Below are 21,973 nucleotides of genomic sequence, written 5' to 3'. Positions count from 1 at the left end.
TTGAAGCATTTACTGTTCATGCAATAAATAGAACATAACTTTTGTTTTAAGCTACTGTGACCAACGTTGGAAAGCACTGACAGACGTGTACAAAACTTTCTGTATATCATGGCAGTCTTGATTTTCCAATGACCACTACGACATTTAATTTTCTATAATGGAATCTTATAACCTATGTGTCTATGACAAAGTCAGCTGGGTCAAAAATATACATTCATTTATCAATTGATGTATGATGTAGAAAGCTCTCAAATTTTCTTAGTGGGATGGTCTCCTAACGTTTTGTAAGTAATTATGATTGACTACAGCTGGTGACCAATTAAAACAGGACCCAGCTGATACACTCATGAGACTCTGCCACAAGCACTTCAGTGAGAAAGTCTGAGGAGCTCAATAAAGATCTGAAATAGCAAATCATTGGTTTGAACAAATCAGGAAAGTCACTTGCAGTCATTTCATAGCAACTACACATAGCAAAATCATCTGTGCAAACATTTTTATGTCAGTATGAAGTGTATGGTACAGTTGTGTCACTGCCACGATCAGGAAGACAACTATCTCCTGCTGCTGAGAGGTAATTGGTCAGGATGGTCAAGATTCAGCCAAAAATCACCAAAAAGAAGGTCTGCCATGAATTAGAAGCTGCTGGGACACTAATGTCAACATAAGAAGGAAGCTGTTCCTCTGGATGCAACACCTTAAGACTCAACAACAGTTTGCTGCTGATCACGTGGACACAGAAAAGACCTCATGGGGGAAAGTTCTGTCATCAAATAAAACAAAAATTGAGTTATTTGGCCAAAATGACCAGAAATATGTTTGGAAGGTGAGGCCTTTAATCCCAAGACCCCCGGACCTTCCCCCCAGGCTTGTTGTTGTTGTTTTCTTGCTTTTGGCTTTTTTTGTTGCCGTTGGACTTGTTGTTTTCCTTCATTGAAAACTTCGGCTTCCCTTCAAAGTTGTTCAGGAAAGGGTTAATTCGGGTTGGATTAAGGTTCAAGGTTGGACCCGGAGGTTTTAGATGGCGACCAGAAGTGGTTAATTGAGGTGAAAATTGCCAAGAGATGTTTAAACAAATGAAGAGTTCATTTGCAAAAACAGATAATTCCATCTTCACAAACCTTCAGAAAACCCACTTTTCCATCATTTACCTGAGACACTATCAATCAAACTTAAGTTATCTCTATTGTTGTCATTTCTACTGAGTCAAATCCCCTCAACTTCAGTTTAATTGGTATTATCTCAAGCAAACAACAACAACAAAAAAGTTTTCTGAAAATCAAAAAAATGGAGTTATCTGTTTCTGCAAATCAACTCTTCAGATATTAGTGTTACTATATGTATATTTTTGACACAACAGGTTTTTTTTGGTCATATTTCCTAAATACTTTTAATATATCTGTGGAAGAACCAAAAGCCATGATTGTTATTTTGTGACAAAGACGCATGTGTTTTGTTGATTCCGTCAGTCATTGGAAGCTCAAGACTGCCATGTTACATATGGTGTTTACTAGTTTTTGCTTGTAATAACATTCAGACTATAATATAATGTTTGAGGATAATAACAATGCCTAATTGGGCTGCTTGTTTATGAAAATCTGACAAAATGGTATGTGCATAATAATTTGAACAAGATGCAGTCGTGCTGTGTAGCCCCCCACATGTTAACTCAAGCCCCTGCTGCAGTGGTGCCACATTCATTAGCAAAGTGGACTCAGGGGGCTTTTTGTTCTCATCATCTGTCGGGGTCCCACCTCAGGCTCAGTGCAGCCTGCCAGGTGGCACTTGACAGTCGCTGCCTGTGGCAGCTTGAGGAACGACAAATCTTAGTTTGTCAATGCAGGAACTGCCTCATGTTCAGTGTTCTCCACTCTCCGAGGTGTGATGGTAGCAAGCAAAGTGCAGCTGACTGATTTCTGAGTGGCTGCTATTAGAACATTTAAAACAATGATACTATTCCAACAGTGGGATTAAGTGAAACCTCCTCTCATGAACCATTTCAGGGTTTTACACAACTTAACTGCTCCCTTGCTATTTCACATTGTAAAAACCAAAAAATATGGAAGTGTTTGAGATTTTTTTCTGTATTTTTTAAATACATGAAAATGTTAAAACTACAAAAATAGACTGCACATTTACGTGTGAAAATGTTTTTTAAAATTTTCATCTTTTTAAAGAAAATTGATTGTTTTGTGTAAAAGATTTTTAAAAAATAAATGTCTTATAGTTTCACAAATATTTCTATTTCATGGAGCCTAATTTCACAAACAATAGTCACATAATTAGAATTGTCTGTTCATTACCACTAATTGTATCAATATTAGAAATATATTTGTTACTGTATCCAGTGTTATTATTATTATTGTTACTATTGTTGTTGTTTACTAATGTTGCTGATGTTGTGTTGTTTCTAATACAATAATTTCTCTGAGGTTTGCACCAAAGGGATCAATACAGTTCTATTCTATTCTATATTTACAATATTAAATTTGATTTTAACGATTTCTATTAAATAAAATTGAAATATTAGACAAATTACAATGAAATTGCACATTCATTAAAAAAAAAGTCAAAAATGACAATGTTCTTTTAAAAAAATTAAATGTTGTGATTACCTGCAGTTACAGGATTTACTCTATTCACATTCAACATGCAAATTCAGTCTATATGTGGAATTTTATTCATGTTTTCGTGCATTTCAGAAATACAGGAAAAAAGTAAAACATAACAAAAATTACATACAATTTTGTAGGTTTTTGTTTGTTTGTTTGTTTGGTTTTAATCAATGTAGGTTCATTGAAACTGAAGCTGTAGGTCCTTTGTGACAGAAAGGCAAAACAAGGCAGCTGAGTAGAATAAGAAGATCCTGGCAGAGCAGCTAAACCATGAACATGAGCAGCAAATGAAAGCAACTCACCCTGAAGCATTCCTTAAATTCTGTACAAAATAAACTACATTTTCCAACAAAGAATGAAAGATTCTTTCTGCTCCATGTTGCTTAAATTACGGATTTAACCCCAAAACTACATCAAGATTGTTCTTTTCCACTAGCTGTCTTAAATAAAGCATAATATCGTTAATTAAGTTGATTTTTCTTACTTTGCCTGTAGAATGCTGCTGTTGGAACATTTCACTTAAAAATACATTTTGGATAAAACTCCTTTACCAGTTTTTGAAACATCTGCATGCAACAGTTCCAGCAGATAACCGACGAGAAAGAATACAGAAAAATGTGGTCACGTACTGTCAAACGATCCTTTAGAAACGAGAAAAGCTGCTGTCAGAGATGCGGAGCGCAGATGTCCAGTCCGGAGCGTTTCTGTATATGTGTGTGAGAGAGAAGCTGCACCTGAACCTCATCACAACCTGCCTCTCAATGCACCGGTTCCTCCCTTCGTCTCTATTATTAGCTGTGAACAGGCTGATATCATTATTGTCCCCCAAAACTATCTGGAAGTGACGCGTTTACCATCTTCCACTGACATGAAATGTGCGACTGATGAAGTGGCAGAGCAGGTTTTGTTTACTCTCACCGAGAAATGTGTTTTTCTTCTCTGCATTTAAAAAAAAAAAAGAGTCCTCGAAATGGCTTTTGAGGAGCAAAGGGGATAACAGCACGTTCCCATGAGTTCCTACTGACGCCCGATGAGCTGCTCGCAGCTTCTTTCTTATTACTTTCTGAAATACCTTTTGCCTCCCACAGCAGCAGAAACGATGAGTGATTAAATCAAGAGCGATGTGCGCATTTACGCACTTGGCACCGCATCGGTAACTTCATGAACAACACAGGATCTGACAGTAAATATTAGTCTTTTTCTCTACACATTCTACTATCAGATGTTTATACAGTGCAGTTATTTCTATTACAGCTTCTTTGGATTAATCCCGAGCTCCACCAGAGCTGTCAGCATATTATTGTTATTACGAAAAGCCTGTCATTACGCACGACATCACATTTCAGTGCGTTAATTGTATGATAGGACTGGTGAACCTTTTGGCAGTTTAAATAAACCGGAGTGTCTTCCAGTGTAAGCTGAAAGATTCCGGTGCCCCCACCAGGACGCGACCGGCGACCTTCTTGCTGCGAGGCAACAGTGCTACCAACTGCGCCACCCTGCAGCCCTCTGAGCCTCAAGTAAACTTTTATTATTCCGTCCAACTTACCACAGAATAGGTAAATGGTCTTATATCACGCTTTTCTACCTTAGTGGTACCCAAAGCGCTTTACAACGTGTTTCTCATTCGGACACACATTCATACACCAGTGGTGACAGAGCTGCCATTGCAAGACTCTAACTTGCCACTGGGAGCAACTTCAGGTTCAGTGTCTTGCCCAAGAACACCTTGCGATGAGAGGACAACCCGCTCTACCACCTGAGCCACAGTCGCCCATACATAGGTGTTTTCTAATCATGGTTGGCTGGTTGTACACCATTTTCAAGTAACAGTACAGTCAAAATGTACAATCATCCAAGGTCAAATGTAACATCACCAACAGAAAGCCTCAACATGGTTGCTCATCTGCACCAAATAACATAAATCTACCTTTCACACTTTTGAAGGTATGCAGCATTTTTGAATAAGTGAACTTTGACCTCTAGCAGAGCTATTTTTTGCACTAATTGACTCCAAAATCTAATCATTCTGAGGAGAGGCCATAGCTCACCTGTAAAATATCAGCTTGTTGGACCGTAGCACTCGAGCTAGAGACTGTTCACAGACAGGCGGACACAACACAGATGGGACTGATGACTCTATATTGCCTTTGGTCAGGGGCAACTATGATGAGAACATACACAAGATTTGTCTTCTGTTCTCTTTAAAAAAAAGTATTACCAGTAACAATAGTAATAGTAACATCAAGAACAATGTACTGGCTGCAGGATATACTGCCTCACAATAAAAGTAGTACCTGTCATTGTGTCCTGATTAGGAACCATCTGTGATTGCTCAGTTTAGGAACAGGAATGCTACATTACTGCACCCCACACTCATGTAATGTCATTACAATACTGCCATACTTTGTAATGCGTTACCTGGTACAGATAATACTGTATGTGTGTTCTCAACTCCAGTCATGTAGCAGGGCGTCAGTCAGCTTAATAAAAGATGTGAGCAAGGAGTCTGTTTCAGTGGTATTTTGAAAAGTTAGTCAATCACAAATAAGTTTTTCCAGGTTTTGCTCTTTCTTATAACATGCAGTTCTGAATATTAAAAAGATCTTGGTCCTCTTGGGATCCAATGATGCCATTAATGCCTTTAAAAGATGTCTTCTGCAGTTATTATTCATGGGACTTTTTCCAGTCCATTGAAGAGGGGTCCTTATTATTAACAGGCTATCTATAAAAAAAATAGCAAAATGCCATTCTAGAGGAGTTTTTTCAGGCAACCGAAAAGTTGTTCTTAACACTGACTTATAACTGGTCTATAAAGCATTAATAAATAATTCAACACTAATCAACAGATACATTAGTTACAGTGTACAGTTACAGTAACTTGTATAATGAAGGGGAACGATGGTTAAAATGCACAATGAGTCATAGCCAGGACAGCAATAAGAAAGAATCTAATAAAAACACCTCCAGCTCAGTATACAGAAAATGTCAAATAATGACATCAAAAACAGCCCTGCACAGATAAACAGTATAATGGATAATGTCACACTCAAAGTGGCATAGGAAGAATCTTTTTTTCTCTCTAATATACTAAATATTTTCTAAAATGTGGATTATATACAACTGGGTGAGCACATACAGACAATATCTGGCAGATAACATTGATGATATGACACAAAACAGAAGTGGAGTCAAGCATTATGAAGCTGAATTTGAAACATGAAGTATTTTAAAATTATTGTGAGGTCCTAAAACTTTTTTTTTTTAATGATGATAACATAAATTTCACCAGGGATGGTGTGAAGTCTGGGGGACTGAAAATATCAAGAAGCAGAAAAGATCCTGTCTTGAAAGCCCTCAAGATGGTTTTCATTCAACTCATCTGATGTTTGATGAAAAGCGGCCAATTTCCACTTCATTACCTTTACATTGACATTTGGTATCTACACTCAAGAACTCACCATGGCTGAAAGGAAAAGTGTGTTTTAAGAATTTTTTTTTGCAAATTTTCTTCAAATTTGCTTCAAATCTACTTGGATAAGCATGTAGAGGCTTTGCAAATCTGGATTTGGGTGTCAAGAACTCACTCAGGTGGGCACAAATGCTCGACACAGAAAAGGTTCAGGCAAAAAAGGCAGGTTTGTTACTGGTCAGGGTTCGGTACACAGAAGGTCAGTCAAACCCGGCAAAGGTATCAAAAAAGTGAGAGGCAAAAGGCAAGGTCCAAAAACAAAAGCGAGGTCGTAGCGAAACAAACTGTGACTATGGCTGTGAAAACGCTGGTACGAGGACTGAGACAGTGAGACACACAAGGTAACATACATGAGGTAGTGAGGGGAGATGGGAAACAGGTGTGGGGAAAGCCATCAGGGAGCAGGTGTGACAAGACAGGTGCAGGAAGTGAATCTAGAACAGAGACAACCGGTTTAGTGATTTCAAAATAAAACAGGAAAGACAAGACATAAAATGTGCACAGATGAACAGAAACTTGACAGACATGACAGTGTTTTTCCCATTCTTACTGACAGATCTTGTCAAGCTTCTTCAGATTGGTTGGGAAGTGTCTGAGAACTTCCGTCTTCATTTCTTAACATAAATGTAAACTGCACTTTAAGTGTGAGTTTGGCTGGGAAAGTCAGTCAGTCTCTACTCCAGAGTTGGCTTGGCTGTTTACTTTGGTTCACTATCATGCTGTCAGACTGACTATCACCACAGTCTCAGGTTACTTTTGTCTGGAGAAGCATTTTTTTTTTTTTAACTTTGTCTCTGTATTTGACTGCATTCATTTTCTTTTAAACTGTGACCAGTCCGTCTATCGCTGCCCATAGTATGATGCTGCCACCACCATGCTTCACTGGAAGGATAATGTTTTTTGTTTTTTTTAAATTATGAGAAGTGCCTCATATTCGGCAGACATTGTGCTTGAAATTCTGTCCAAACAGCAACATTCTTGACTCATAAGATCAGAGAATCTATTTTCTTGTGCTTTCTGAGTTCCTCAAACATCAAGCAGGATGCCATGTGCTCTACCATTAAGGTGTGACTGATGGAGTGCTGCTGAGATAGTTTTCCTTTAAGCAGGTTCTAGCTTTCCTGCAGAGGACTTTTTGAAGCTCTGGTTGAGTGACATGTTGGGTTTTTAGTCACCTCCCTGACCAAGGACCTTCATGCTCAGTTACTTACTTTTGACGAACAGCCAGCTGTATGAAGAACTTTTCCGAAACACAAACTTTTTCTATTTCACAGTCATAGAGTCATAGACTGTGCTCCTGGGAACAATCAAAGCCTTAGAAATGGTTTCATATGCCTCACCACAACTTTATCACAGGAGTCTATAGAGAGCTACTGAGACGCCATGGTTTGCTTTTTTTTCCTGTGTGAATTGTGGTGCGTGCCGTTTTAAAATATGTCCAGTCCCTTCATTCTGCCAGTGGTGGACTCCAACCAAGTCCAAGACACATTCAAGAACGATTAAAGCAAACAGCGTCTGAATACTATTTGTAAATGAGAGATTTCAGTTGTTGAGTGTAGATTAATAGGAAGTGTATTTACATTTATAAAGGATAAAGTGTGTAGAAACTGAAGGGGTCTGAATACTTTCTGGACAACTCTGCATCACTTGGCGGCATCCCTTCTTCAGATGAGACCACTTAATTTATGCCACAACAGAATTGACAACCTGCAGTGATAATAACACCAGAAATAGGGTTTACCATCCTCCGTAGGAAATTATTACATAGCTCTGTAAAGATTAACGAAGCTGAGGGGTGCTTGAGCCCAAACTATCAGACAATATTGTGGTATTTCTCTATTCTTGCTCTGATTTGATTCTTTCATTCTGCAGCCTGTTTCTTGGAGGTCATCTCTCAGCACCTGATCACACTTAACACTACTGTCTTTGGGAATCACAAACCTGATGAGAAACTGGGCTGTTCAGTCTGCATATAAATAACAACTTTTCCACACTTTGACAATTTAGAGGTAAAAATCCAAAGGAACAAGGTTGTTGTAGTCTGTGGCTTGACTGGAGCGGAGTGAAGATAAAAACAGAGAACTGAAGGTAAAGTGACAAGTTTGATTAGACCCTGGAATCATGATCGACAGCAACACAACGCACAGTTCAGAGGAATGGGTAGGCAATTTTCACATCACATCCCTGAATGTGATATGTATTTTAACTGCTTTTATAGTCCCTCCACAGACATTAATACGAGCTGCATGATTCGTGCAGAAGGTGAATTTCCCTTAATGCCAGTGCAACATGACAAGCAGTGACACGAGTCTTTTTATAGAGTCAATTTGCTCATTGAAAGCAAAGGTTGGACTAAATGATAGGCCAGTACTTGAACTATCTCTCTTTAATTTCCTATTGAATTACAAGTCCTGATATATTTCTAGAAAAAAAGACCATTTATATTGAGAACTTCATCAACCTGGTGATACAGAACGCTTTATACAAAATGTCTCAGTAAAAAAAAAAAGGCAGCATAAATGACATGAAATGTAAACAATATCAGACTGAAAGAAAAGCAAAAGAATATAAAGAGAATAAAATAATGGGGACGCAATCAAAATGTAGATCATCTGTAGAATAACAATGCAAATGTCAATTAAAGGCAAATGAGGACAAATGTGTTTTTAGCTCTAATTTAAAGTTAATAAATGTCTAAAGTCCAAATTTTCTTTGGATGCTGTTTGACTTTATAACATTTGGATTTCATTCAGGGATCATAGCAGACCTGTGCCTATACAGACCTCTGAAGCGGTGTTGTTTTGGTCCTGCACTAGTTAGTGAGTGCTAAAACTCTATTTTAAAATCACTTTTTTTGTGTGTAAATGTAGAGTTCTGGGGACTAATCATGTTTTCTAAAAAAGGTCTAATGTTTTCACAGTAGATCTTGTCACAATATGGAATGTTCAGGTTGAATGAATGATGGCTCAGTTCAATTAAATACCTCAATATTAAGCTGTGACATCGAAGCACAAGACCTCCCATAAATGCAAAACAGTCGGTATTTGTTTTACAGTAACAGCCACAACAAGGTGGTTGGGGTGGGTGGTGGGCGTACAAAATTTACGACTCACCAAAGAGACCAGGGTTTGCATTCACACCCTGTGGATAGGTATGTGTAACAAAAACACTTGTCCAGAATAAGAAAAGATGTTGATTTGGATTAGATATAAATGTGTCTCCAGTTTTTACTGTTTTAAACCAGAATAGCTTTTCCTGAACCCAAACCAAGTGCTGGTGTCCCTCTTTTTCTCCCTCCTCTCTCTCTGTCTCTGTCTGTCTCTTGCTCTCTGCCACAATGCCTTGATCCACAGTCTGTCTCCAGACAGCATCCCCCCAGCCAGCTATCTCCTGCCACAGGTTCCAGCCTGGGTTCCCTGAGCCTGTCTGCCCCCGCCATTTTTGTCCCCTTTCTGTGAGTAGATTTGGTTTTTCTTTTTTTTCTCTTAGAATTCGTTATTTTTTCCCCCTCTGTTCTGTGTCTAGAATTTTCAAGATTTTTTCTGGTTTTGCCCCTTTCTGGTTTTCCCTGTTCCCTTGTTGAGTCCCCCTCCTCCAATAAATTCCCTGGTTATATTCACCCGTCTTTCTGTGTCTGCGCCTGCGTTCTCAGACCCCCCTCCACCGTGACAGCTGACAGTCCTTAAATATAACAATGCTTCACAATGTAATCATCACAAGTGGAAATTGTAATACAAGATCAGATACTCTGAAGGGGGAAAAAACATATCATTACATACACTGATGTGTTCAGTATCCACCTATTTTCAGACTGCCAAATACATTTATTTATAGAAAGTACTCATTATGTTGGTATACTGAATACAATTCGGTGGCAAATACATTCTTTACTCAGTGCTTATTTGCACCTTCTATAGATAAAAATGTAATGTCCAGAGGACAGGGCTGCTAGGAATGTAGGAGAGCTCATAACAATGAAACGTGCTGTGAGGGTCATAGACTGGGTTCACTGTGTTTTTGGGATTTTGTCTGTCTTTGTGTTTTGGTGGGTGTGCCTCTGTTCACTGCAGGCTGGGCGGCTCCCTCTCTGCACCGGGAAAAACCCCACGGACCAAGGCACTCTTAGGCACCGGCTCTTCGTGCACCACCCTCGGGACCCCCCTTCCTCGGATCAGGACACCGAAGACTCCACTCCTCCCTCTCCACGACTGACATCCCTGCACCAGATCCCACCACCGGGTTATTCCCCACGACCGGCACCCCTTCACCGGACTTTGTTTCTGCCTCCTGGTGCCCATCACTCCACCACCTTCCCTAATAAATCCTGTTTCCTTTAACCCTTCTCCTCGTCTCCCTTTTCGTTTGGGTCCACCCGCACAGTCACTGAACAAGAACCGTCACACGTGCTTTAAAACCACCAGAGTAGCGTTTTAATGCTTCAGTTTATAAAAGGAGTTGATTAGTATAGCTCTTTTATTCTTGCTCTGTTTTTCAAGTGGTGTTGAATTAATCTTTGTTCAGCTGTAAATGTAGATCTGAATCCATGACTAAAAAGGCTTCTGATTTGAGCTTCAATAGCAATTGATGCTAAATAATTGCTTCAGTTCTTTTGCAGGAAATGACATTCAATCGAGCTCTGTGGCATGCAGAGAAACACTGAACAGATCCTAATTTTGATGTCATTATTGGAGCAGAAGTGGCAATGGTCTCAGCCATGAAGACTACTCTACTGGGTAATGTTTCAGTAAGAACAGTGAATATAGTAGCTTCTGAATTAAGATATGTGGGAAAGACATCAGTAAATAAAGTTGGAAATTGTGGTCAACAGCAGACATTTGATAACCGTGATGCTTGTGCAAGAAAAAACAGAAGAGCAACGGTTTCTTATCTGAGAATGTTAATGAAGGATGTGATCAGACTGTCAGCAAGTATAATCCATCAACAAAGAGGTTGAAGGATAATCCCTGTTATTACAAAAAGGAATGCACATTTGAGAATTTAGGAGTGTGGAAACTACGGAGATGTAAAAAAAAAAAAAAATGTGGTCAGATGAGTCACCCTTCACCATGTTCTCAGCAAGTAGGTGAGTGTATGTGTGACGTACATCAAGAGACCGGTAGTGATCTGAATGCCTGACCTCTACAGTGAGAGGATCTGGTGGCTCTGTTACGCTGTGGGAGGCATTACTATGCTGTAGTAGGCATTACTATGCCTCCCACAGTGGTTTGTGTCCACTTGTCACCTTGGAGGGAAGGATCACGACAAATCAATACAGTCTAAGTGATCACATTTACTCTATGATGAAACACTTCTATACTGATGGAAGTGGTTTGTTTCAAGATGATATTGCTTTGATCCAGAGGGCACGAGGGGTCACCAAATGTTTTGGTGAAAATGATGCGCTATATATATGCTACGGCCGTCACAGTCACTAGATCTTAACCCAATTCAACTCTGCAACGCTACCATCAAAACACAACATGATGGAATGTCTTTTGGAAGAATGCTGCCCAGTCCCTCCAACAGAGCTTGGAGACTTGGAGATTTAAGCATGTAGGTCGCTATAAAACTATGTTGTTTTTTTTTCCTTTAATTTGTCACCTGGTCAGCGAGCCAACCAAGAAACAAACAGCATCTATAATAAAACTTCTGAAGTCCTCACTAGAACCACAGAAATGTGTCACTTGTTTGAACATGTGCATTGAGCCCGACACAATATAACAAAACAGAAGACGACAATAGTGCCTACGGAGAGTCTGCATTTCATGTAGCGCATGAAATTACACATCATGTCAGCAATTATGAATAAAACCACAAAGAACAAAACAGCTATACATCAAACCCAAACAGGTCAACCTCTGTTGTAATGTGTAAATCTGGCAAACAATTCTCTTCAACACGTGTTTATATCAGGCACGAATTCAAAGAAGGGGTTGTTCTTGTCTTTCCTTGTGTGTTGTCTCTGCAAAGTTTACTTGTTTTGTGTCCCTAAAAGTCTCCGTGCACTGTGCTGCTGTTCAGGTAAAGATGTTAAAGTGTGGACACCCCCAGTGGTTTGGATCATACAGTAGCAAAGATGTTTTCTTTCTTTTCTTTTTTTGAATAGCTGCTCCTTTGTAAAACGGAATTATTCATGGACAAATCAGTGATAATCAGTTTTCTTTCAGCTCTCCCCTCATAAAATCTCATTTTAAAACTAATCCCAGAGGATTTACTTTGTTGAGAGTGTTGGAAGAAAAATGATAATATTTAATGTAACTTTAAAAAAAATATTCCTTTAGGAAATATCGCAATGTGTTGTCTGTACAACTAACAGAATAATGAATCTATTAAAATCGCTTGCCCAATGCACATCAGAGTCCGAAACAGAGTTATTGCCAGGTATAGTTTGAACAATACAAGGAATTTGTTCTAGTGGGTTGATGCAACAGCATAAATATGCACAGTGAAGAACAATGTACAAGATAAAAATAGCTAAAAACAAAAGTAACTATAATTGGAAATACATGCACAGGAAGCTCAAGGGTCTCTTGAGCTCATAACTTTCTTTTATTTTAAACTTTGTTGTTAGTTGACGAATAAAGTTTTGCTGAGAAATCAAGCTCCCTTTCCAATCTACAGCTATTGTGTGCATCTACTGATATATATGCAAATGCAATACAATCAGAAAATCCAACAAAACACAAATGAGCCTGATGTTTTGAATGCTGACAAGATGGAAAAAATCTTCCAGCAGCTGGGGACAAATCTTAGCGTTGATGAAGAAAGGCTAAAATATGCATACAAACACAGCATACTTCAGATTTATTAAATTCAGGATGTGCACCGTTTGTACATGTCAGTCGCTGTGCAACGTGTGCATATGCAAACGCCTGGTTTTGACTCCTACAGCCAGGTACCTCCAGCCATCTGTTTGTTTTTTTGCCTGTGACTTAAAGGCTGTTCCACCAATCTTCAGGTCTGTCAGTGAAGAAAACACCAAAGAAGAAGGTCATTTGTTGGAAACCTTATATGCGTTTGTGTCCTTGCACATTGTTAAAACATCTCAGCCGCTAAATCCCAATATAGACTTCAGAGGCCATTTGGGGATGGATTCAGTGCGTACGTGTGTGTGTGTGTGTGTGTGTGTGCTGTTTAATTTGCATGATTGATTCAAAGTCACACCCGACCAAAGTCTGTATGATCACATGCAAACAATGTAGCCACGGAAACAACAGTAACGTGTTGCATGTTGCTGAGTGCAGAGCAGAGTGTTGAACTAAACAAAAACCAATCGGCCGTAACACTAAAACGACTGACAGGTGAAATAAATACTACTGAATACCTTGTTGCAGTGTCACCTGTCAAGTAGTGGGGTATATCAGGCTGCAAGTGAGCAGTCGCTTCATGAAGTTGATGTGTTAAAAGGAGGAAAAATTGGCAAGGATGAGCTAGAAGACTGGGTCAGAGCAAATCCAAAACTACAGTTGTCAGTTTCCAAGAAAGAACAGCTGATGAACCGGTGACAGAGTCAAGAGCACCCGAGACTCAATGACGATTGTGGGAATTCAAGGTTGGCCCTGTTCCAGGACTGGTGTCACCTTAGATATATTTCAAACTCCAACTACGAGTTTTCCTCTTCAGATGATCAACCAGCACATCTACAAAGAGATCCTGCTGAGTTTTCTTCATTCAGTGTGCGAGAAGAGGCGAGAGTTATTTTTCCCCTTGCCCAAGCTCAGGGGGGTCATCAAGGGGACCCGTTTTGAAGACGTGGACGACATCAAGATGGCTGTGACGACGGAGCTGTGGAGGATCCTGGAAGAATATTTCCAGGAGTGCATGGTGGCGTGGCAGAGAAGGCTGGGAAAGTGTGTTGGACTCCAGGGGGATTACTTGAAGGGGAAAACTGGTAGTTTGGATTTGAAATATATCTTTTGTGACACCAGTCCTGGAACTTTTCTAACTCACCTCGTATAAAGTATTAGGCAGGTGATTTTATTGTTGTGGCTGAGCAGTGTGTTGTTAAGTAGAACAATTTGGCAGAAAAACATCTGCCTGCCCTGGACGCGAGTGACGTTTCACAAACTACCAAAGACAACCAAACGACAAAATGGACACATGCTGCTGAGTCTCAGCACTAGCCTCTTCTCAGTACATTAAAGGCACATTAAAGGGCTAAAAGGGTGGCATCGCTTTCTCTAAATATTTCACTCACCTACAATCCTGTATCAAAGGTCCTGGGACATGTTATGATCATGTACATACACCACACATTGATATACTTCTGATATTTCTCTGACAGCAACAAACAAAAGCAAAACTGGGTTGATGATCTTACCACAGCCTCCATTAACTTGTCTTTCCGAAAGATTTAGAAGCAGGGACGTTGCTTAAGACTTAAATAAGACAGTTTCTGAGTTAAACTGAGTACAGTTCATAATATTGCGCCACCACGCTTTGACGGTAACGACAAGAATAATCTTCATGTTGGTGCTTTTATTATAATAAAATCGTGATGATTTGCTCTCATGCATAAATCACATCAATGTTTGCCTCATTTTATGAATAATGATAAAGAAATGGAAAAATAAAAATGTATGGCTAACAGCAACATACTGTCAATATTTAAAGAGCTCTAAAGTTTAATAAATCATGTCATCAGAGGAGGTCATGTCTCAAACAGAGTCAGAGTTGATATTTTTCAAATTAAACGCGGCAGTGCAGCTCAAATACTAAGTGTTATGTGAGTTCAAACGATGATGCTACGGCTTCAAGACCGCTGTTACTATTAAGAGTCAAAGGAAAAGGAAGAAAAGCGTTTTGGAAGTGGATAGTTGACTTTCAGTCAGAGGCAATGTTCCGTACAGTGACTTCAAAGCGTCGCGCTCTTGAACTGTCACAGCTCGGCTTTGAATGCTGGATGCGTCTGCTTGTTGGTAGTTTAAAATACAGACGTGCTGATGTTGAAGTGTTTGTATCCTGCATCACTGCTGTTTGTACTCCCAGCTGGAAGTAGAAACACGCTGTCAAAAAGCATCATGCTGCTGAATTTGAATAAATCACCAAAAGGCTTGAACACCTGCCCTCAAGCAGCCACACAGTAGAAACCTGCCTGTACTGAAATGGCAGTACAACGTATGCATTGCATTTTTTGAATTGTTTAATCCAGAATAATTTAGAGTTACAAGAAACTGACAAGAGCCAGAGAAAAAAATGCGAGCTGAGCGGTGTCCTAAAGTGAGGGTGAGGGCACTTTCGCTCTTGAAGCTATCATCCATCAGCTGCTGCCATGTTCCTTGGCTGATGTACTGAAAGGAAAATTGCCTCTTAACCCGCTGAAAAACAAATGTATTTATGCTCCGCAACACCAATTTGTTGTTTATGTGTTTAATGGAGCTCAATAAGAGGACACAAATGAAAGGACATGGAGAAAGGCCAGGTGAGAAAAACAAAAGTAAGTGGACTCCAGACTACAGGAACTGGTAATAGAAAAACCAAGAGGGAAGGTTGAAGCAGAAAAAAATGGACTGAACACCAATTGGTATGACATGACAGGAGAGAAGAGAAGAGGGAAGAATCACAAGTAGGTAAACGGACAAATTAGCAACGGAAAGATGAGACAAACACACAGGGGCAGATGTGGTGACGAGACGCAGCTGGAACATGGGGTGGTGAAGTCAATCAGAACAGAGTCAAACAAGGTAACAACCAAAAGAGAACAAGACGAAACAACAAGGAGTGATGGTGAACTCACAGACAAACACGGTGCATGTGGCAGCAATCTGAAGACAGTTTCTGTTCTCTCCTGCTAAGATCTGCAGATTTTTCTTGTAATCTTGCATCACCTTCCTCTTCACTGATTAGCTTGAAAGTGAAGCTTTGGTAAAGTGATTTCTGCCACAATTCATTTTTAAAAACTATGCTCAGATTCACCTAAAACTACCAATGTGGAAAACATTCTGATTCAAAACACCACATGCTCAGCTGTTGTTTAATTTTTTTTAGCAGTCTATTAAGCCATGCTAATGGAAGGACTACATATGTCATCCAGATTATATGTGAAATAACAGATATTTTTAACCCAGCAGATGTTGGGTTACAGAGTGAACTTTTTTTTTTTTTTTTTAGCATCTATACCATCTTTGCTGTAAAACATACACACTTACAGATTAATGATGTTGGTTGTTGCCTTGGCTACCAGGCAGAGATGCCTCTTTGGCTACTTAGCACTGCAGGAAGCCGGTGTTTTTTTGCGTGTATCTTGATGGAACAATGAAATTGGATGTACGCAATATGTTCTTAGTTGTACATTACCCACTTCAGTACGTGTTCTGGTGATTTAGGTGCCTGTCAGAAGGACCTGACAGATGTAAGAATCTGCCGCAATAGCAAGGTCCTATGCATTGATTTCTTCGCACACCTGATTATCCTAAATAATCTCAGAAAATCAATGAACTGGAGCACGGTTATGGTCCACAAGGGCATTAATGAATATACTTTGACAATATGCACCCCTCAAGATACACTTTCCTCCTCTTATTCTCTCCAGAAAATATTTTTACATCAATAACACGCAAATAAAAAAAGTAAGATCAATTTTTTAGCTAAAGATTTGTTCCACTTCAAAGAGGAGTGTTGGAGTAAACAATATGACCGTTATTTCTGCATTGAGTCATATCAGGATTTCAGGTACACAACTGCTGCTAGGTAGACAAAATAAAGCAAACAGATGACCGATAGCCCAAAACTTAAAATAAATGTGTTTAACTGGGTGGAATCAAACTGTTATGAGCTGTCTGTCGTATCCATTTTATTACTATACACCAGTTCAGTTGTGCAAACAGCAAAAATACAGAACAACATCTTCATTAGGACAGAAAAGAGGAATCCAGTTGAACCTCTTGTGGTTATTTAACATTATGTTCTATTCACACTTTACAATATGGTGCCATTCATGTATCTTCTTGAATATTTTCCTATTTTCTGTCTTGAACCTGAACTGTGACTTAAAGACAAATGTGACGGTCAAAATAAATATTACAATAAATTACAGTGAACCTTAAAAAATAAATCTATTGTACAGCTGGAGTTTGACTAAATTACATAGTTTACTGGCATTCTGGTGCAGGCACGACTTTCCTCAGAAAAGGCTGCTCTTTGCTCAGTTAGATGTCCACCACACAGCCGGAAGCACTGGCTCTTATAGCATCAGATATGACCTTTGCTCCTGATTCGCCAATGCCATTTCCCTGCAAACTGCAGAGATAGATAGATAGATAGATAGATAGATAGATAGATAGACAGATAGATAGATAGATAGATAGATAGATAGATAGATAGATAGATAGATAGATAGATAGACAGATAGATAGACAGATAGACAGATAGATAGATAGATAGATAGATAGATAGATAGATAGATAGATAGATAGATAGATAGACAGATAGATAGACAGATAGACAGATAGACAGATAGACAGATAGATAGATAGATAGAGTTTTGGTTAAATACAACAGAAAAAAACAACCTTTACAACCTCCACCCTACTGGCTTATTTCCAACAAACATATTGCTGGTCATTGTGGCCAAATCTGATAAAACCACAGATCTTTCGATGTCCTTGTGATCAAACCTCAGTCAAACTTGCTGCTAGAGGAGGGGCTTCCTTCTTGTATAGCAGCCTCTCAACAATGTACAGCATGGAAGTGTAAGACACACTTTTCCGTGGACACTGACACTCGTATTCCAGCAGCTTCTAATTCATTGCAGACCTGCTGTTTGGTGATTCTCGGTTGACTCTTGACCATCCTGACCAATTGTCTCTCAGCAGCAGGTGATAACTTGTGTTTTGTCCTGCTGTGACACAGCTGTGCCATGCAAGCAAATGTTTGCATAGATGGTTTTGCTCCTCAGGTTTTCTCACTGTAGTGTTTGTGGCAGAATATAACGGGCGCATCAAATGGGCCAAATTAGCTTAGAGGAGTCACCAGCTGTTGTCAATCACTTATGAGAAGTTAAGAGGTCATCGCACCAGGAAAATCTGATTAACACAACTTTCTGTGTCAGTAAAACTGATCATTCTGAATGCATTTGTTTTTTGACCCAGCAGATTTTGTCATTGGAAATATAGTAAATGTATGAAAGAATTCAAATGCATGATTCTCTTTTTGGAACAAAGACACGTGATATGACACATGCCATGATATACATGGTCTTTAGAAGTCTATGTAAATGTTTCATCACAGCTGTAGACAGATAGATAGTTAAGCACACTCACTTGATGTATGTCAGTTGGTGGTTTCCCTTCAAGGCCGTTGCAATGAATATGGCTCCATCCATACCCAGAGAGTTCTCCTGCAGACTGATGACAGAGTAAAACTGTTTTTCTTTCTTTAATCAAATGTCCAGAAGTTTAAAATCAAGCTTGAACAAAGAACAGTGTGAACATAAACCAAAGTGACTCACACAAGCCCCCTGCAGCTTTACAAAGAATCTGATTCGTACATAAATCATAATCTAATTGTTCTCAAGTCCGACTGGAAGACACAGAAATTAGTTGTCTGGAAGAACTGAAGCTGCAGACACTGATGCACACTGTTTACATGCTGCTTCTTATGACTCACTGAATCTACAGAAACTAGAGATGGCAAAGTTTGCACAACCAGTAGAGCACAACAGCACAGTTAACAGGAAATGTGCCGGGTGGAAAAAGACGACAAGGATCCTTTAATTTTCAAACGCAAAATTTGGGATTTTGCTGGACTTTTGTTCCCAAACAATCATGCTAGTAGATGTGAATCCCCACTGTAGGACCTACGCAGCAGCTAACCAAGCCATGAACTCACATTTCTAAAAGTCACTGTTATTTCCTTTACTGGTGGAACAGATAAGTGAGACAAAATGGGAACCAGCTGCTGGCAGTCGTGGAGAAAGTTGCAACCTCATGATGATAACTGATAAAGTGACTTTGCCACTGTAGGTTCAGTCTTAATCATGAGAAATACATTCAAACTGGACCTGTTCTTAGAAATGCAATATAATCAGCATTCAGGGTCAGCCTATAATGAAATTAAAGTACAATCTCTGCTTGATCCAGTGACATTAAAATACTAAAAAGATAAAATAGACTTTATATCAATGGTCGTGACAATTTTTATGCACAATAAAATGGGAAAAGCCACAGTAGTGACATGTTGGTTCACATAGATCATGATAAGCTCCGGCTGGGCCTTACTTCAGTGACTTGAGGCTTCTGTTGCTTTTCAATGCGTTGGCAATGGCCTTTGCTCCTTCCATCCCGACAGCATTCCCACGCAGGCTAAAGAACACAGTGGAAAATATGGTGCAATTAAAAGTCAGGGACACAACGGAATACTGAGAAGGATTCCAGATCCATCTCTTGCTTTGCTTTGCTTTGGAGGCAATAAGCTGTGGTATGCAGACTGCACAAAGAGCCACATCTAACATCTAACAACCTCCACTTAACAATGCGTTACTTTCATAGATGCTTTCTTTTGTTAGCCTCGGAACATACTTCAAGCTTGTTCACCCACAAGTTTGGTTTGTCTTCTTTACCACTTAGTTGCAGTTTGCTGTATTTTGTTTGTAGAAGACACTGAAAAAAATCCTGTTATGATAAAAAAAAAAAAACCCTGTTTGGCTAAGACTGGATATAATAATCCAGTGTGTTGGTTATTTCAGCAAATGAGGAGTCAGTGAGTCTGCAAAGCAATTATAGATGCAATAGATTGACAGTTGTTGTAAACACTGGTCTAAGAACAGTCTAGTACAGGGATGATAACTTGTTTTACCACTTTGTAAAATGAGAGAGAGCTAGGAACTACATGTTAAGCAATTTATATCAATATTCATCACACACACACACACACACACAAATCTGATAAAAAAAACTCTAATTAACTGGGTTGAACAGTGTGAATTAATTTATTTTCTTTGTGAATTAGAAAACCCATTGTGGGCTTGATTTGGTTCATAGACCATGAGTTTAGTGTCAATAATGGGAAACAACCAAAGATGTCAACAGGATAGTTAGCATTAACCAAATGTCTCATCACCTGCTTACCATTCAGCAAATTTGCCCACTGTGGGATTAATAAAGGCTTGTTGTAGGTTCATATTGCAATATATTGTGACCCTGATTATGGGATATAATATTTAAATAATACCAGCAGAACAGCAACAAAGACACAGAGAATACACAATATAAAGATTAACAGCTTTTAGAGCTTTTAGAACTAACATGAATCCCTCATTCACAACTGACTGAACACTGCAAGGGAACTATGAGAATTCTCTATTTAGGCTTCACATTTGTTCATCAAGAGAACATTTGACAGTGTTCTAGAGCTTTTGGGACATACAAATAAAGATCCCTCCAGCATCGTCAGCCCAGCGAGGGGTGCATTCATGCAGTTAGGTGTAGGAAGAGTACATGCTGATGACCTGCCAATCATTTTCTGCAAATACCCTCCTTCTTGAAATATCTGTTCCAAGCAAACACACGCAGAGCTTTGCCGCACTACAACTGGACAAGTGAAATGGACGCACGCTGGCTTAAATGTATCTAAAACAAAGAGGACAAATGAGATGTTCTTTCAAAAGGAATGTATTATATATATTATATGTTTAAGAGGAGTAACTGTGCTTCTCATCAGTCTCAACAGTCCTGCTGGGTCTCATTTGAGCCAAACATTGTCCTGTTGTTGTTGGGGTACAGTCAGCGTGGACTAACAAAGAAGAAACAGCGGTGCACCGTGGAGCAGGACAGACCTTGATGGATATAAATTGCTTGTCTATTTTATGAAGCTGAATGCCAAACAACAAAGGAAGAGTTTGATACAAAAGAAAAGTCGGACTCACTCTAATGTTTGCAGGGTTTGGTTGGTTGTTAGAGCTTCTGCTATTGCAATGGCACCAGTTTTACCTGCTGAGACTCCCTGGAGACTGAAAAGCCGAAAACAGGGAGAACAGGCAGGAAAAAAAGAACACAACAATTGGTCACATCTGTAGAAAGTTTTGATATTTTTGATGTTTTTTGTCATCTCAAAATGTGTTCAATCTTTCATTGTCAACAGCTGTTATGCCAACCATAATGTACGCAGTGACGTGTTGGTCTTCAGAGCTTCAGCAAGAAAAACGACTCCTTCGTTCCCGATGGCGTTCTCTTGCAAACTGCAGCAAGACATGGAGAACACACACATGTTGTCACAGCTGGGGATAACAAGATGACTGACATAACCGCTGGCCAGCTGATAAAATCCCAATTAGTCGATAGAAGCCTGAAGCAAGTCATTTGCTCACAGTAGCGCCAGACTTCCTCCACAGAATGCAGATTTTAAATTTTGGGGAGATCAATGTAATTACAGAGAAAAGAGTAGTGTAGGGAGGAGGTGAGGATTAGCAATAGGGCAAGGAAAGCTGACAGTGGCCTTACTCCAACAGCTGCATTGTGGCGTTGGACAGGAGTGCATGGGCCAGAGCTTTGGTGGCTGTGGCCTTGATGAAATTCCACTGGAGACTGTAAAAAGAGAGAAAGAGGCATATGAGGTCAATTATGAGGCAGTTGTTGTATTTGGGAAGTTTCTGCAGAGGTGAGAAGAAGTGTATCTAATAGTGTAGTGTGCTCTGGTTTTCTCCGACAGTCCAAAGATGTGTTAATTGGAGATTCGAGCCTCCCATGTTAGCCTCAATAGTCTCCAGTTACCCTCTACAGGATAAAGTAGCTATAGCAAGTGGATGATTTTTATTCTCTCCGGCACCACATATCAGTATTTTAAAGGTGCAATATGCAAAATTTTAATTATGTACTGATATAGCAACAACTATTTGGTTATGTAAAAATTTAGACAAGTCATTATGTTCTCAGTAAAGAAAGAAGTTACA

General features: G+C 39.4%; 1 protein-coding gene across 1 annotated transcript in view; it reads right to left on the bottom strand.

Moving 5' to 3' along the window:
* Positions 1–16,862: 16,862 nt before the first annotated feature.
* nlrc3 (NLR family, CARD domain containing 3) overlaps positions 16,863–21,973 on the bottom strand; it is a 23,021-nt gene continuing 17,910 nt past the window's right edge. The window contains exons 14-19 of the mRNA XM_008279406.1: positions 21,525–21,608; positions 21,179–21,262; positions 20,951–21,034; positions 19,305–19,388; positions 18,348–18,431; positions 16,863–17,325 (exon numbers count right to left, since the gene is read on the bottom strand). Coding sequence (XP_008277628.1) covers positions 17,235–17,325; positions 18,348–18,431; positions 19,305–19,388; positions 20,951–21,034; positions 21,179–21,262; positions 21,525–21,608 — 511 coding nt within the window. The 3' untranslated portion in view covers positions 16,863–17,234. The remainder of the gene's footprint in view (positions 17,326–18,347; positions 18,432–19,304; positions 19,389–20,950; positions 21,035–21,178; positions 21,263–21,524; positions 21,609–21,973) is intronic.

The sequence above is a fragment of the Stegastes partitus genome, unplaced genomic scaffold (genome assembly GCF_000690725.1).
Source record: "Stegastes partitus isolate 25-593 unplaced genomic scaffold, Stegastes_partitus-1.0.2 Scaffold158, whole genome shotgun sequence".
NCBI lineage: Eukaryota > Metazoa > Chordata > Actinopteri > Pomacentridae > Stegastes > Stegastes partitus.
Note: the sequence above shows the minus strand (reverse complement) of the source record. Positions and strands in the feature narration are given on the sequence as shown.